The sequence below is a fragment of the Plectropomus leopardus genome, chromosome 7 (assembly GCF_026936395.1).
Source record: "Plectropomus leopardus strain MGB_pleo_1.0 chromosome 7, ASM2693639v1, whole genome shotgun sequence".
Lineage (NCBI taxonomy): Eukaryota > Metazoa > Chordata > Actinopteri > Perciformes > Serranidae > Plectropomus > Plectropomus leopardus.
The window spans coordinates 2800309-2816674 of record NC_142182.1 but is presented as its reverse complement, the minus strand read 5'-3'; the positions used below and the strand labels follow the sequence as shown (position 1 = coordinate 2816674).

The window sequence follows — 16366 nt, the reverse complement described above, 5'->3', positions numbered from 1 at the left end:
TTTCATCTGAGCAAACTGAGAGGAAACTTTTTCAGGCTTCCACCAGCTTTGAGTCAAAGTAATGTGGTTTTATGTGTGAATGAACTGTGGTAAACTTCCCTCTAACTGGAGCCTTAAAATCTATCAAATGATGTATTTTACATCATTCTGCTGTGTTTTACTGGCTCTCCAGGCTGATGCTTAAACTGCAGGCTGTACAAACTATACTGGAATATTTTTAGGATTTTTTTAACAACATAAAATATAATTATGTTCTTATGATTTTTTTAAAAAATGAAAAACTACTATGACATTTTTAATTATTTTTTTAAACATAATATCCTACTATGACATTTCAGGGATTTTATTAAATAACATACTGTACTGTGACATTTTTAGGATTTTTTTAAATGACATAAGACATTTTTATTATTTTTTTAAATGACATACTATGCTAAGAAATTGGTTTTTATTACATACTATACTATTACATTTAAATGATTTTATTAAACAACATACCATACTATGACAGTTTTCTTATTTTTAATGACATATTATACTATTAAATTTTTAGGATTTTTCTAATGACATACTATAGGAAGACATTTTAATGATTTTACTAAATGACACTGGACTATGATATTTTGATTTTTTTTAAATTACTTAAGACATTTTTATGAATTTCTTAAATGACATACTATATAAGAAATTTCTCTTTTTTTCCGACATACTATACTATAAAATTTAAAATGATTTTTTAAATGACATACAAGGCTATATTATGACATTATTATGACAAGGTTTTTGTTTAAAATGACATGATTTTTTTAACAACACACCATACTATGATGTTTAATGTTTGAATGGCATACTATACTATGATTTTTTTTATTTTTTTTTTAACATTATATCACAAATGTTCAGTTGGATCTACACCAAATGTTGTTATAAGGGAAAGGTTACTTTTTTTATTTGTTATTTAAAAACTGCAAATAACCAAAATTATGTATGTTTTGCCATCTTCAAAGAAGACCGAAACTAAAAATAAATAATAAATGAAAAAACGGAAGTCTTCATGTGGAGAGACGTTCATAGTTACTATAGCAACGTGTAAACCCTGGCGTTGCCTGGCAACCAAGCTAACGTTGGAAGAGTGAAAGAGCTAGACGCGCTTCGCTTTAAAATCTCTCTACAAAGGAGAATAAAACCGAAAAAATAAGTTCAAACGCCTGAGAGCAGACTTGTTTGTTCACAGTGACTCTGAGTTCAGCCGGATTTACAGCTCGTTTGTTAACTTTTAATAGTTTTGAAGTGAGAAAGCCAACAAGCTCACCCAGAGTTAGCCGCGCAGCTAACGACAGTTAAATCTGACATGTCGGAGCAAAGAGGAAAAGAGGAGCGAGAAGATGAAGGAGAAAACACGGAAACAAACCTCCGACCAGCTGGAGATACCGAGGAGCAGCCGCCAGAGGACGACAGAGAGCCAGAGAGCAATGGAGAGGAGGCGCAGGCTGACAGCTCCACCTCAGGTGAGTCCAGTCTGACCAGCTGAGTCCAGTCTGACCAGGTGAGTCCAGTTTGACCGCAGGTAAGACCAGTCTGACGGGTGAACAGTCTGACCACAGATGAGTCCAGTTAGACCACAGGTGAGTCCAGTTTGACCAGGTGAGTTCAGTCTGACCAAAAATGAGTCCAATTAATCCACAGGCGAGTCCAGTTTGACCACAGGTGAGTCCAGTTTGACCACAGGTGAGTCCAGTTTGACCACAGGTGAGTCCAGTCTGACCACAGGTGAGTCCAGTTTGACCACAAGTGGGTCCAGTCTGACCATAGGTGAGTCCAGTTTGACCAGGTGAGTCCAGTAAATTTGTTAGTTCACAAATTATTTTTTTTTTTATCAAAACATAACAGGAGTTTTTAAAATACAGTGTTTTGTAATAAATTCTCTAACAATTCCATTGTTCTTTAAAGCATATTTATATTATTATATTTATTTATTTTTTCATCATTCTTGCTAATTTTTATTTATTTATTTATTTATTTTTTTACATTTACTGTGACTTTTTCGGTACATTTTTCTTCGTTAAATTTAAAAAGAAAAGTTCGACTTCTCCAGACTCACTAGAGGTCATTGACAGTGTTTTAAATAAACCTTCAAATACTTGTAAATATTTAAATGATACAGTTGTCAGTTTTCTGATTTAATACCATGTTCTAATTTAAATAAATAAACAGACAAAAGAAAAATCACAAAATGACAAAATCTATAACACAGAAAACAAATGCAACTTCTTTAAACTTCATGAGTATTGCAGACATCCTAGATAGTTTGGTAAATGTATTTATTGACATTGACTCACCAAAATGGCTATCTACATCTAGTGTTTGACACAAATATTTTTCTTGACTTTCAGATCACTTTGTGGACTGTGAAGATGTGCCGGAGGCCACGGAGGAAGCTGAATCTCAGACTGATCTGCCCCACGATGCCGAGCAGCCCAGAGAGCCTCAGAGAAGAGAAACTGTTGGAAACTCTACGGCAACAGGTAAGACTAAAACCTGAAAAACCCAAATTCAGTCAAAATCAAAGACTAGCAATCGACGGTGTAGTCCTCACACAACAACCGAAGCAGGTACATATTAAACACTACGCTGACAAATATACGTGACACAAAGACCACAAATCACAAAATTATCTGTGGAAGGTGAGAAAAATTGACCTCAAAATCTTTTTAGATGTTTTTAAAAAAAAATACCGAAAAAATGTCCAGAAAACAGTTTTTATAATTCTTATAAATACTCATGTTAAATATCTGTATATGTGTTTTTAGCACTTTCTTTGGCTTGTTTTCTTGTTCATTTTTTGACAGTCTACAGATCATTTTCTTATGAATGTATTATTTTCTTGATAATGTTTTTTGCTAATTTTCAGGTAATTTTCTTGTAATTTACTATTCATTTCTTGCTTTTTTAGCTTTGCCAATAATTTGCCAATAATTTTCTTGCATCTAACCACTACTTTCTTGCTTTTTTTCCTTATTTTTTTGCAGGTGATTTTCTTGTAACTTAGTACTACTTTCTTGCTTTTTCTTTTTTTTGTTGTTATATTTGCAGGTCATTTTGCTGCCCTCTTGCTGTTACAGAACGTCTCTGTGCTGTATGTTGTAGTGAAGGTGGTGCTGGTGCCGGAGGGTCATGTGATGACCGTTGCCTTCGCCATCGGTCTCAGGATTCAGGAGCTGAAGCTTCACCTCGCCGCGGAGCTCAGAGTCCCTGCTGAGGTGCTGCAGATCTCTCTGGATGGTACGTTTGTTTTTCTCTCCCAGCAGATGTGCGTTTTTATTTGTTTTTTTTAGTTTTAGATTTGTGAGAGTGATGACTAAATTGTGGCAACAGTCTGACACCTGTCAGTGCAAACAAACACCATTTTTTATCTTAATAGAGCATTTACTTTGGGTGTTGCCACCCAGACAAATGTCACACCAGTGCTTCCTAAAATTGTTTCTGAAATGCGTAAAATATTACCTGTAAACACAGCGTGGCAGGGGACCGATGAGGGGAATCAGCTTTGGTCTTAGGACAGCAGTCTGGATAACACATGAAGCATGTGGATAAATGAGCTAGTTTCAGACCAAAAGTGAAAGTTTTGGTCTCTAAAATAATTATTGTGGAACAAAATAGATCACATTTTGGCTCAAAACAGTCACCTAAAGTTGCTATGAGTAAATTACACAGAAAAATGCAAAGTATTCACATTTAAAGTCTTTACAAATCTGCAAAAATTAACTACAATAAGGTGGGGAAAAAAGTGGATATATTAATATCTGTATTGGTTATCGGCCAAATGAGTCGTTCTATTGTTGCATATCGGATATCGGCAAAAATACAACACGGTGCATGCCTAATTCAGTATATTTGTTAGATATTTTGATGTGTTACACTGAATGCATGTCCGGTTTGGACACCTAGCCCAAACACTTTAGAACCTGCTGCATTAGACTCGCAGAGAATATTATTTTTGTCTTACTGTGGAAATAAATGCTGTTTCAGTTCTCTGCATGATTCGGTGCGCTGCCGTTTTTCAGGCAGACTGGTGGAGGAGCAGCAGAGCCTGATGGAGCTCGGCGTCCGGCCTCACGGCTCCACCCGCATGGAGATGAGCTCCACCGACCCGACCAGCCACCCGCTCCGCCCACTACGACCCCCCGAGCAGGACAACATGCCGGACGTCATCACCGTCCGAGTCCAAACAGGTGTGAACACCCCCAATCTGTGACTGTCACACTGTGTGTGTGTGTGTGTGTGTGTGTGTGTGTGTGTGTGTGTGTGTGTGTGTGTTGAGTGTGGAGGAAGCTGTTTGCCAACATGGTCATAACTTGATAAAGTGACGTTTCATCTGTTTGTCCGTCAGAAATCATGAAATGCAGCCTTAAAGGAATTACTGTGGAGATTTTGTTGTCACTTTACCATCTTATTTGCCGAGTAAATTTTTAAGGAAAAAAAAAAAGATGAGTTCAATATGAAGGCTCAAATATTTTACAGTGATATATAAAAATAGGAAATAGAATTAATAATTGAGAAATTTACTTATTTTGCTTAATTAACATATATTTATGAATGTATCGGTTAAATGTTAATTTAAATAATTGTCAGTTCAGACTCTGTGGGACAAAATGACAGAAAAAGACACTGAGAAACTTGAATATACGTAGATAGATAGATAGATAGATAGATAGATAGATAGATAGATAGATAATTGTGAATCATCGCATACTGTATATTTGATATTAATATTAATAATAATATATTATATATTATAATATTAATAATTATTAATATCATTACAAATATTGCGTTTTTTTGTCTCCTTGTTTGAAAAATCCCATCACTTTTCATGCAGGATTGTTAGACCACATCTTGACCACAGAAACACTTTTTACTGCCGTGCTGACAGACTTGAGCTCCGTGATACGTCTCTCTGTGTCCTCCAGATGAGGACATGTTCCAGCAGGTGGTGGTGGAGATCGAGCGTCCCCCCCAGCAGAAGGCCTTCCTGGGCGGCTACAGACATCGACTGACGGGGGTGGAGTACCACAACGCCGCCGTCCAGACCCTGCCCAAGAGGAGACCAGAGAGACGAGTGGCGGTCTTCAGCCGGGACACACAGGTAGAGGACAGAGCCTCAAAACCAAAACACCCCACTGTGGTCTTCAGGAGATGATACACGTATTTTCAGACAGAATTAAATAATAATAATGACGCTATGATTTAAAGCTCACTGACACACATGAAACTACTCGAAGTGTGTGTGTGTGTGTGTGTGTGTGTGTGTGTGTGTGTGTGGTGCATTTAAAGGTCACTCATTACTGCAGTACAGCGTTCTCATTCATGCATGAGACAACATGACTTCATGTGCAAATTAAACAGTCTAATTACAGAGCGAGAGGGAATAAATGAGCTCCTTGAACCAGAAGACAGAAGACGAACGGTCACAGTAACTCCTCTCTGGTCAACGTTACTTTTAATTAGTTTGATTCTGACAGTCTCGTGCATTAATTCATCTATATTAAGAAGAAAATCCATTATATAGAATAATTTTTAGTTCCGAAATCACGTAGTAATACCATGCTGGGGGGTTAATTTACCCTGTAACTTTAAATCAGCATATTATTTATAATCACGTCGGATCTTTTTCCAAATCATCCGTCACTGTTCAGACTGATTTCTTCACTTCCACACTTTTATGTCTATAAAAATCCATCGCAGTGATCATCCATCTTTATCTTTTACATTTTGTCAGATGGAATAAATGTGAGGAACTTTTGCTGCTGCTTGAACACAAACAAACTAAACTTTAGACGACAGAGAGCGAAAGCTTCCCAGAAACTGGCAGAATAATTTTCACTGCAGACAGACAAACAAAACAAAGTTTTGACTGTGTAACAAAGGAAAGTAAAACGAGGTTAAAAGTGCCCTCAAGAAACAAAAACGTTGCATTTCTTCATGAATTTTTTAAAGACGAATCGTGATCATGTTGGCTTCTCTGGGAGAATCTGCAGGAGCATTTAGGAGTCTGTAGTTTTTCACTGCTTTAAAATTGTGTTTTTAAATTGATAATGTATTTTATAATTTGTAATTCAGAATTTATAATGTATATAATGTTCAGTGTTTCTAGAAAGTCAAATAATTTGCAGTCCTGAGCTCCACCAGAACAGTTTTTATTTTCAGCCTGTCGGATCATTTCTATTGTGTTTTTTTTTCTTCCTCAAAGACACCGTGTTTTGTTTATTTTATTTTATTTTATTTCATTTTTTGTTCGGCTACCACATACGTTAATACTTTTTAAAACAAAAAATCATTAAATTAAAAGCAACTGATTTTTTAAATTGAATTAGTTTAGTGGAAATCTTGGGAGGAGTGTGATATGTTATGCGGAAAGCAACAATTTTGAAATCTCAAGAAATCCCTCAGCCTCAGAGAGGTGCTGTGTGTGTGTGTGTGTGTGTGTGTGTGTGTGTGTGTGTGTGTGTGTGTGTGTGTGTGTGTGCGCGCGCCCTCATAAGATGGAGGGAGTGTATGAGTCACTCACCTTCACCCTCTGCCAAACACTCACTCTCTAATGAAGGTGGTTGGCTCATTACAGATGTACATACATGAAGACACACACCGCTGCAGTAATGAGACCTCTGTGTGTGTGTGTGTGTGTGTGTGTGTGTGTGTAAACAGTGAAGATTGTTGACACATCACAGGGTCGCAGCCTGTTGGCCTCGTTATTCTGTCTTTATTCGCAGCTCATGTCATCCATGTGAGGTTATGACAGGAATTCTTTTGTCTTTTAATTTGTGAATCAGGTCACAGTTACACTTTTTTTCTTTTATTTCTTAAAGTGTAAAAAACAAGAAAAGGCTGAAACATGAAAGAAGGAGAAAGATGAAAAATGTCTTTAATGGTGGCGACATGTACAGTTTTGTTTTTTTTGTTTTTAATGAGCCGTCACAGCACACTGACCTCTGACCCTTGACTTTGTTACTGTTCAGTGTAAAGTGGCCGGATGTTCCTGAGCTTTGGGTTATTTTTTGTGAAATTCGATTTATCGCAGACAAATAAGAGAGGCAACTTCTGTCGATAATTTTAAGAAGCAGCTCAAGACTCATTTCCATGCTCTTGCTTGTAATTCCACCTTCTATTAATATTTATTGTATATTATGGTCATTACTTCTTATAATCTGTTTTTACTTTTGTTTTTTAATGTTTATTTTATTTTTTTATATATGTTCCCCCCTTTTTTGGGCTCCCCTGTCGAGTCTGCCTTGTTTTCCGTCTTTATAAATCTTGTTAACCTGAATCTTAATAGATCTGTTTGCATGAATCAGATTTGCAGATGTTGGAAAGGAAGCGAGAGCTGATGGCGTTGATGAAAGGTCAAACTCTCTGTGGCCGGATGTTTCTCACCCTGATGCTCGCTCGCTGACTCCTCTGCTCGGGTCGTTATGGACGCAGTCTGCGACCTTTGACTTTTTATCATATTTTTTTAAAATGAAACAGAATTTTATCAGCTCAGTGTTTTATTGATTTCACCAGGAAATGTTTACGTCCATCACAGCGTTAAAATGATCACTCAGCTGACGCTCTCCACGGGAGATTAACTCGTCTGTCGGCTCATCATGTCTGTCGTTTTGGGAGTCATTTATTCATTTATGCAGATGTGCTTCTATAATAAGTTTTCCAGCTGAATGTAAAAATGTGTGCGCCGTCTTTTTGGTTCCAGACTTTAAAAGGTCATCAATAATTAAGGGTTCGAGGCTGAGACTTTTTTCGGGTACTCGAGCATCATCAGTCTGCGTCACAAGCCTGGAAAATGTAAAACGTTATTCATCACCTCGTCTCGCCTGCAGTGAACCTCCATTAACGGCGCGGAGCCTGTGACCTCAGCTGTGGCCTGGAGGTGCTCGCCGCCGCCGCCTCCCTGTTTCCCTCCATTACGCTGCTCATCCATATCAGCTGATCCCTCCGCAGGCACAATCACGAAACTCACCGAATACTTCCACAGTTCGAGCATCTGATGCAGGTTACCTGTGTGAGGTGTGAGCTCAGCATCCGGAGAAACTCATCCCTCCACCTGAGGAAGGATGGAGGGATAGGAGACATTTTGTCACACGCATTAAAATGTTATTCGTCTGTTCATTCATTATTTAAGACTATTTTGGCCTTTATTAGACAGGACGGCGATAGCATGAAATGGGGTAGAGGTGGTGACATGCAGCGAAGGGCCGAGGTCAGAATCAGACCTCAGCTGCTGTGGCGAGGATGCGGGCTTTGTGCCCCAGGATGTTATTTTTTAATATTTTTATTTTTTCTTCTTTGTCTCTGTCAGACAGTAGAGCTGAAGTCTCCGGAGCAGCAGTGTCCCGTCGATGCCTCCACCCAGATAACCGGGATCGACGACTACGACTCCTGCAAGAACGACAAGCTGGTCACCGCCGGCGAATACGTCACTGCTGACGAGTATCATGACAGGAGGCTGAAAGCTGTGAGTGAACGCCGAGCTTGGCTGTGATTATAATGCATGAAGTATTTTTATGTATTATTTCTAGCTTTTTATATTCCATTTCATCATTGTTTTCAGACAAGCTTCACATGATATTACCCACCAGCAGGAGAATTTTAGGATGTTTCTTGGATTTTACGTCATTTCAAGAATTTAAGCAGGCTTCTAGGATTGTAAGACTTTTCTAGGATTTTGATACATTTCTGGGATTTTAGGATGTTTTTAGGATTTGAGGATATTTCTCAGATATAAGGATATTTAGGATTTTGGGACGTTTCTCAGATTTGAGGATTTTTTTTAGAGTTTCAGGGTGTTTTTTGGATTTTAGGATGTTTCTAGGACTTTGAGACGTTTTTTAGGATTTTAAGTCATTTTGAAAATTTGAGCACATTTCTCAGATTTTAAGAACCTTACTCGGTTTAGGATGTTTCATGGACTGTTAGGACATTAGGGGCTTAACTAGGGCCTCTGTCAGGATGTGTGGGGAATTCTCAACTGGCACTTCTTTGATAAACAAGCTTTATTTCGATGTTTTTTATGCACTCTGGCACCTTATGTATACTAAAAGTACAAAAACAACTCCCAGTGTGAATTACTTTATTGTTATTGTAAATTAGAAAATGATTGGGGGGCCACTTGACACCCTGTTGGGGGCCAGATTTGACAATTGAGCCATAAGTTTAGTATCACTGACCTACCAGCTATTTAGCTTCAATTTCTAGCCTCCACCTCTAAGGGCCGCGCTCCAGATGCAGCTCAAAAACAGAACTCCCTCTTTCCGTTTTCTTTGTTTATATTACAAACCAGTCCCATTTCAGCAGTGAAGATGGCATCCCAAAATATGAGTGCAGAGGCTGTTGTGGATAAGGATACATTTTACTGTGATTTGGCTGCCTCTGGTTGGATATTATTTGAGTCAAAGTATACGACTGATGAAATGCAGCAGAGAGAGTCCGAGGCAGCTGCTGCATCAGTCAGAAGGAAGCTGCATTTGTCAGAAGGAAGCTGCAATTGTCAGAAGGAAGCTGCATTAGTTAGAAGGCTGCTGCATTAGTCAAAAGTTGGCGCACAATGCATCCTGGTACATGTAGTCACTGCCGGCAGGGCTCCACAGCTGGGCTTTAAAGCTGTAGTTCATTGCTTCAGTTGGCAACATTTACCACCAACATCTACTGAATATTCACAATAGATGTCAAATATTCCCTTTAATGTAGAAATGGTCAACTCAGCTTCATCATGTTGCATACAAGTTAAAAATTTGTCCTGATTGTGGCACTGGAGGAAAGTTCACGGGGTCACCTGCCAGTTGTCAGACAATTTGGGCTGTAGGGCAGAAATTTCACCCTCTGGACAAAAATGGAAAGTCTTCTTTATCTCATGGAGCAAAAATTAAATACATTAAATAGAAATGTAATAGAATACAGTGAAAAAATAAAGAAATAAACAAGTTTTACTTTTACAAAGCTCATCTCTCTCCTCTGTGGTGAGCTGCTCTCCTCGTCTCTCGTCACCCGCCCAGGTGATCTGTCTGCAGTCGTACGCTCGGCGCTGGCTGGCCCAGCAGGCGGTGGACCGGCTGAAGACGGATCGGGACCGGCGGCTGGCCTGGATGGACATGCGGGAGAGGAAGTTAAGGGAGGAGAAGGAGGAGCAGCTGAGAGACCGCCGAAAACGCTGGATGAACCCGCAGAAGAGGGAGGACTTCAACCTGCTTTACCAGGCTTTAGAGAGTATGTGTGTGAGGAGGTCTCACTCTGCTCTCAGAGCCGACGCTGAGCAGTAACTTATTCTACGTGTGTGTGTTTCAGAGTGGAGGTGTGAGGAGGAGACGCGGATCAACGCGTCTCTGTGTGGAGCTGAGAGGAAGGCAGCTCTCTGCTTGCTGCTGAAGCAGGAGGCCGAGATGATCGCCGCCATCGGCCGCCATCGCATCGGCGTCCAGAGCGACAACTACGACAAAACCGTCAGAAATTTCCTGGACAAGGTCAGAGGTCACTGTTCCTCACTCCACACCCAAACCGTTTTTATGTTCAGTTAGATGTCGGCTTTAAAACGATCTCCATGTTGTCGTGAGGGCTTCAGTAAAAACGTATTTTCACTGAAAACTCTGCCAGAAGAGGAACACTCAAAGACAAAAAAAGAGCTAACGTTCATGTAAGCAGACACAGCACAAAAAGAGTTAACAGCCCGCCGTAATCAGGATGATCTTTTAATTCTACTTTGAGTTTCAGTGTTCAATTCAGAGGAGTCGCAGTTAAAATATCAAAGTTTAGATACTTTAAAAGCACAGGAGCATAAAATATTTTACTATTTAAAGCAGGGATACTTTGCTCAGGGGCCACTTTTGCAAAATGACAGGAGGCCAGGGGCCAGTCGCAGCAGCCCCATACATGTTTCTAGGATTTAAGAACATTTTTTTAGATTTTAGGACGTTTCTAGAATTTAATGTCTTAAGGACATTTCTGGGATTTTAAGACATTTTTCAGATTTAGGACATTTCTAAGGATACTCGACCTGTTCTGTTCAGGGGCCACTTTTGCAAAATGAGTGAGTTTTTTGTATTTTAGGACATTTCAAGGATTTTAGGGTATTTCTCAGATATTAAGACATGTTTAGGGTTTTAGGAAGTTTTTGGGATTGGACAATTCCAGGATTTTGGGACATTAGGGTCAGGGGATCCTCCACTGGCACTTTTTTGATAAACAAGCTCTATTTTGATGCTCTCTGGTACCTCATGTGTACTAAAATTACAAAAACCATTCCCACTGTGAATCACTTTATTTTAATTGTGAATTTGAAAATTGTTGGGGGGCCACCCAGTCCCCTGTTGGGGGCAAATTTGGCCTGTGAGCTGAAAGTTGAGTATCGCTGTAGCAGGAGGATGTCAAAGAGTATTTTTAGTTATTAGTATTATTCGTAGGACTGAAGCAGGTTAGTATGATCGCAGAAGTATTGGTTGTAGTAGTTGTGGCTTACTACTGCGTCTACAAGTTGTATGAGTAGTAGTACTAGTAGCAGTGGTAAGAGTAGCAGTAGTTATTGTGTTTGTTGTGGTAATACCAGTTTCAGTCGCAGGAGTATTTTAGCGGCATCAGTAACTATCTTTGATGAATAGTTGATAATAACTCGGTTATTAAAGCATTAGTAGTTATATTGTCAGGCGACGCAGCAGTCACAACAGCAGCAGTATCGTTAGCAGCAGCAATAACAGTGTGTTGGTGTGTTTCAGTCTGCCGCTCCTCATCGGTGGTTCGCGGCAGACGGTCGACCGATTGAGATGGACAACGAACACACCATCAGAGCCAGAGAGCTGCGAGATCTGTACGAGCACGTCAACCTGTTCACTGTCGGCCGCGAGCAGAGATGCAACGTCCTCACGACGCTCAGACACACTGTCAAGGTACCACACACACACACACACATTTTTAAAAAAAAACAGCTCCGTGTGTGTGTGTGTGTGTGTGTGTGTGTGTGTGTGTATTAACATATTAACACTTTAGAAAACAAAGCAAAGACAAAAATATAACACCAATCATGTTGAGAGTCCCTCCAAAATAAAAGTCTGTGAGCACGTATTAAGTACTAACAGATATCGTTTTTTTGTGAGCATATCTGTTTTATCGTTATTGGACAGGAGCATGACTGTCCTCTGACCCGGGACATCGTGGATTTGGTTGACAGGGAGGTGGACCTGATGGATCGTGGGATTAAGGCAGCCAGTCTGGTGGGTCTGAGGAAGAGGATCTCCACTCTGTTCCTGCAGTTCATCAAAACACCAGCGTTTAACCCTCAGGTGGCCAAGGTGCTGAAGGTGAGCAAAGAGCCCGGCTAAGTTCGCAAACCTTAGACTCCTGGAGATAAATTATATACGAATATCTCCGTATCCTCTAAAATGTATCCCAGGTTCCTCAGAATCCGTCTGAGCTGAAGGGCAACATGTTCCTCTGCCGGGGCTGTAATCGCTACCTGCAGTCAGACAACTTCAGCCTGTCCGCCGTCGGCCCTCGAAGGCCTATCGGCCGCTGCCGGGACTGCGCCGGACTCGACAACATAGCCAGAACTCGGGACGACCTCTCGTGCTACAAAACCATCCTGATGAGGCTGCGAGCCGACGAGCAGCAGCTCAGCGTGAAAAACCAGATTCCCATCCTGCTGCAGGTGACCCGCTTTCACTTCACACACTTCATTAGATTCTTCTGTACGATTGTTGCTTTCCTGTGCAGTTTTTTTTTTTTTTTTTTTATGTTTTTGTCCTGCAGGTACCCACTCCCCGACATTTATACCTATAATACAAGTTTACTCTGAAATTCATTTTGCATCCTCTAGTCAAGAGGTTACATACAGATACAAATATGACACTTTTCACACATGCAAAAAACATATTTGTCATGACAATTACACAAATCTCAATCACAAATCTGGCCCCCTATAAGGTCCCAAAAAAAGTGCCCGTGGAGGATCACCCACACCCTCAACAGAGGTCCTAGCTATGACCCGAATGTCCTAAAATTCTAGAAACATCCTAAACTCCAACAATTTTGCTAAAATCTGAGAAACATCCTAAATTCCTAGAAACGTCCTAAAATCCTGTCTGCGCATGTCTGAGCATGCTCTGGTGAGTTTCTTGAAAGGAGTGTCCACAGGTTGACCAATTCTGTGCGTCCTCAGGCGAAGGACATGCAGCACCTGGTGAAGGAGGTCTGGGCGTCCTGCTCGGCCCTCAGCGCCAGCAGCGACCTCTACAACCTGGTGTTTGTCCGCTGGGAGCGTCAGAGGGACTGGACCCCCTGGAACTGCATCCTGCTGTCCAAAGAGGAGACCTCAGCTCACCTGGAGGTGGAGGACGTCCACAAGGTCTGTCCCTGTGAACATTTACACTCACAGCACATTAAATATGACATCTGATGAAGTGTTACTTTTGAATTATCGCCAGATTAGGATTTTTTTTTTGTTCAATTTTCTGTTTTTTTTTAGAGTTTTAAAACAGTTGAAACTGTTTTAGACCATTATCACATCAATACCCCTTTTTTTGTTGTTTTTTTCCTTTTAAACTGGAAAATATATCTAGAAGAGTAAATAAAATAAAAAAAATAAAAATAAAATAACTTTCAACTTAAGATAAAATCTCTATATAGTATGAATATTACATATATATGCATATATATATATATATGTTTTTACATACACACACTCCTAAAATAAAATAAAATAAAAGAAAAGAAAAGAAAAGAAAAGAAAAGAAAAGAAAAGAAAAGAAAAGAAAAGAAAAGGTTCCAGGTTGAAAAATACCGAACCTACCCCTTAATTTGTTCATCAACAGAATAGAATCAACTAATTTTTCAGTTGATGTGCAAAGTTTTTGTTGTTCTGTCCTTTTTTTTGAGTTTTGGCAACACAGTGACATCGCTATAAAGAGTTTCAACGAGAAACACGAGCTGTCACGTAAAGATTTCTTTATGGTCCTGGCTTTGTGCACGGTGGCGTTTAAATGAGACGGGACCGAGCGTCACCAAACACTCTTATTTTTAACCTGTAAAAGAGGTCGTGAACTTCCTGCGCCGCTCTGGCTCTTTGTTTGATCGTCTTTCTGTTTGTCCAGTCAAACAGTAAGAAAAGCAGTTTGGGCTCCAGCTGCCACACACACTCAGTCTCCCCCCTCTGTGTGTGTGTGTGTGTGTGTGTGTGTGTGTGTGTGTGCGTGTGTGTGTGTGTGTGTGTGTGTGTGTGTGTGTGTGTGTGTGTGTGTGTGTGTGTGTGGTCAGGCATACGAGGCAGCGCTCATTCGTGACATTGAACAGAAACACAGGCAGGCTCGGCGCCACTTCAGCCAGATCGCCACTGTGACCGAGTACCTGGACTCTCAGCGGTCCGCTGTCCTGGGCAACCACCTCGTTTCCAAGCCCATCACCATGGCGACAGGCCAGCACACCACTGACACCCCATATGACTCAGCTCGTTAAGAAACACTTTTTTTTTTCTGTCAGAGTGTCCTCCCTCGCTCACCTTTAATTTCGAAACATTTTCTCTTAAATCTTATAAAGTTGCTTTTTATGTAGTGAATTTATTTTGGTTTATTTTGATTCATTTTGGTTTGGTGGCTTTGAACGTCTGATTTAGTTGCCTTCGTTCGGGATCTGGCTTCTAGGATTGTAAGGTCGAGAAAATCCTTAATCCTTAATTAAAAAAATAAAAAACTCAAACTAGCAGTTTGACATTAAAAATCAATGGCTCTCCAACCGGGAACATGGAAACAGATTTCAGCCCGTTTTCAGTTTTGGGATCGTGTCTCCACTTATCAGATGGGCTATACCAGCATCAAGTCGGCCATCGCTAGATGCTCTAACTTTTTTCTTGTCACTTTTTTTCCATCTTTACCGGTGGAAGCCCGTTCCCACAAGGTGGTTATCTGGCAAATGCTGGAACTGCCAGATAGCCGGTCCGAGTCTGTTTTTCGGCTCTGATTGGCTCGTCAGAGACCCGGGCGCCTGCAGATCTGTGCTCACCTTTTTTCCTATGATGACTTCCTCTTTTGGAACCTGAGTAATAAGGTATGATTTCTTTCAAAACATGGGAAGAAGGAGATATTTAACAAGAAACTGCCCAAAATTTAGCAAAAAAATTGTAAAAAGTTACAGCTAAATTACCCGAAAATACCAAAAAAAAAAACCTTGACTTTTGCTTACAGTTTGTATCCACCAGGAAATGTCACCCGTTAATCTCTCTGTGAATTGTAGATATGATGCAGTGCAGTTCCACGAGCTCAGCATGAATACTTCAAACAGTTTATCCTTAAAATAGCAAATATCTGAATAGTTGTGTCAGATCGTTGGAGTTCCCGTCTGAGTGCAGATTTGGGAAACGTCGGTGTGTGGTTGTTCGGAGAGGGACCACACACTTCAGAGACAGCTCAGGTGAAAAAAAAAACGTTTAAATCATCAGGAGTTTGAATATTAATCTGAATATCCTCTCGTACTGTAAGATTTTAACTGGAGGTTACTTGTAATGGAGTATTTTTACTTTGTTATATTAGGAATCGATTAAGATAAAAACTGTTAAAGTCGATAATTATTCTCTGGGAACGTTTGTGTGAAATATTTGACCAAATCCACATTTAAATCCTCAGTTTAAATCCATCTCTTTCCTTTTCTGGTGAGTTCTCCTGCACGCTGATAATCAGAGACATTTGCCAAGGGTCAAAGGTCAGGAATAGACTTTAACTCTTTCCTGGCCCTCTCAGGGCTTTAAGATAAGGAGTTAAAGTGTCACTCTGTGCTGTTTTTTCCTCTTGCAGTTTGTCTTTTTTCTGTGATGTCTGATGAGCGCTGAGACCCGTTAACAGACGTTGTAACAGCGCTGATGTGTGCAGATGCTTTCGCACGGTCACAGCTGGCGGTCAGGTAAGGTGCGTCTCTTTTCATTTTCACGAGAAAATTCATACATCTATCTGCTGACCTTTTCTGCGACACAATACTTTCGTCCTCACGCAGGTTCTGGGCAGAGAGAGATTTAGTCTGATTGGCAGATAAATCAGTAAATTATCCATTTAACACCTGGATCCACGTCAGTTTTCCTGTGCTGCATTCAGACGCCTTTCACATGCATTAAAAACAGAAAAAATTGGTGAGATTTCTTCTAAAAATATGGTGGAAGACAGTGAGCAACCCAGTAAAAAAATCAACAAATTGAAAATTGAAATTTAAGTTTCTTTTCATCAATTTGGCAACAAGAGTATGACCAAGTTTTTAAGTTATTTTTAAAAAATGCAGACACATTTTTAGAAAAAATTAAGAACGGAAGAAAAAAGAAATATGGGAAATGTCCAGAAACTATATTTATGAG

At 40.0% G+C, this 16366-nt stretch overlaps 1 protein-coding gene across 1 annotated transcript; it reads left to right on the top strand.

Moving 5' to 3' along the window:
• Nucleotides 1-1113: 1113 nt before the first annotated feature.
• On the top strand, nt 1114-14516 carry iqub (IQ motif and ubiquitin domain containing). The gene is made up of 13 exons (XM_088079650.1): nt 1114-1508; nt 2394-2525; nt 3148-3282; nt 4065-4232; nt 4971-5146; nt 8354-8509; nt 10047-10257; nt 10336-10511; nt 11757-11927; nt 12162-12338; nt 12431-12685; nt 13196-13381; nt 14290-14516. Exons 1-13 carry the CDS (start codon nt 1352-1354, stop codon nt 14485-14487), a joined length of 2298 nt encoding a protein of 765 aa, XP_087935776.1. The 5' UTR covers nt 1114-1351; the 3' UTR covers nt 14488-14516.
• The last annotated feature ends 1850 nt before the right edge of the window (nt 14517-16366 follow it).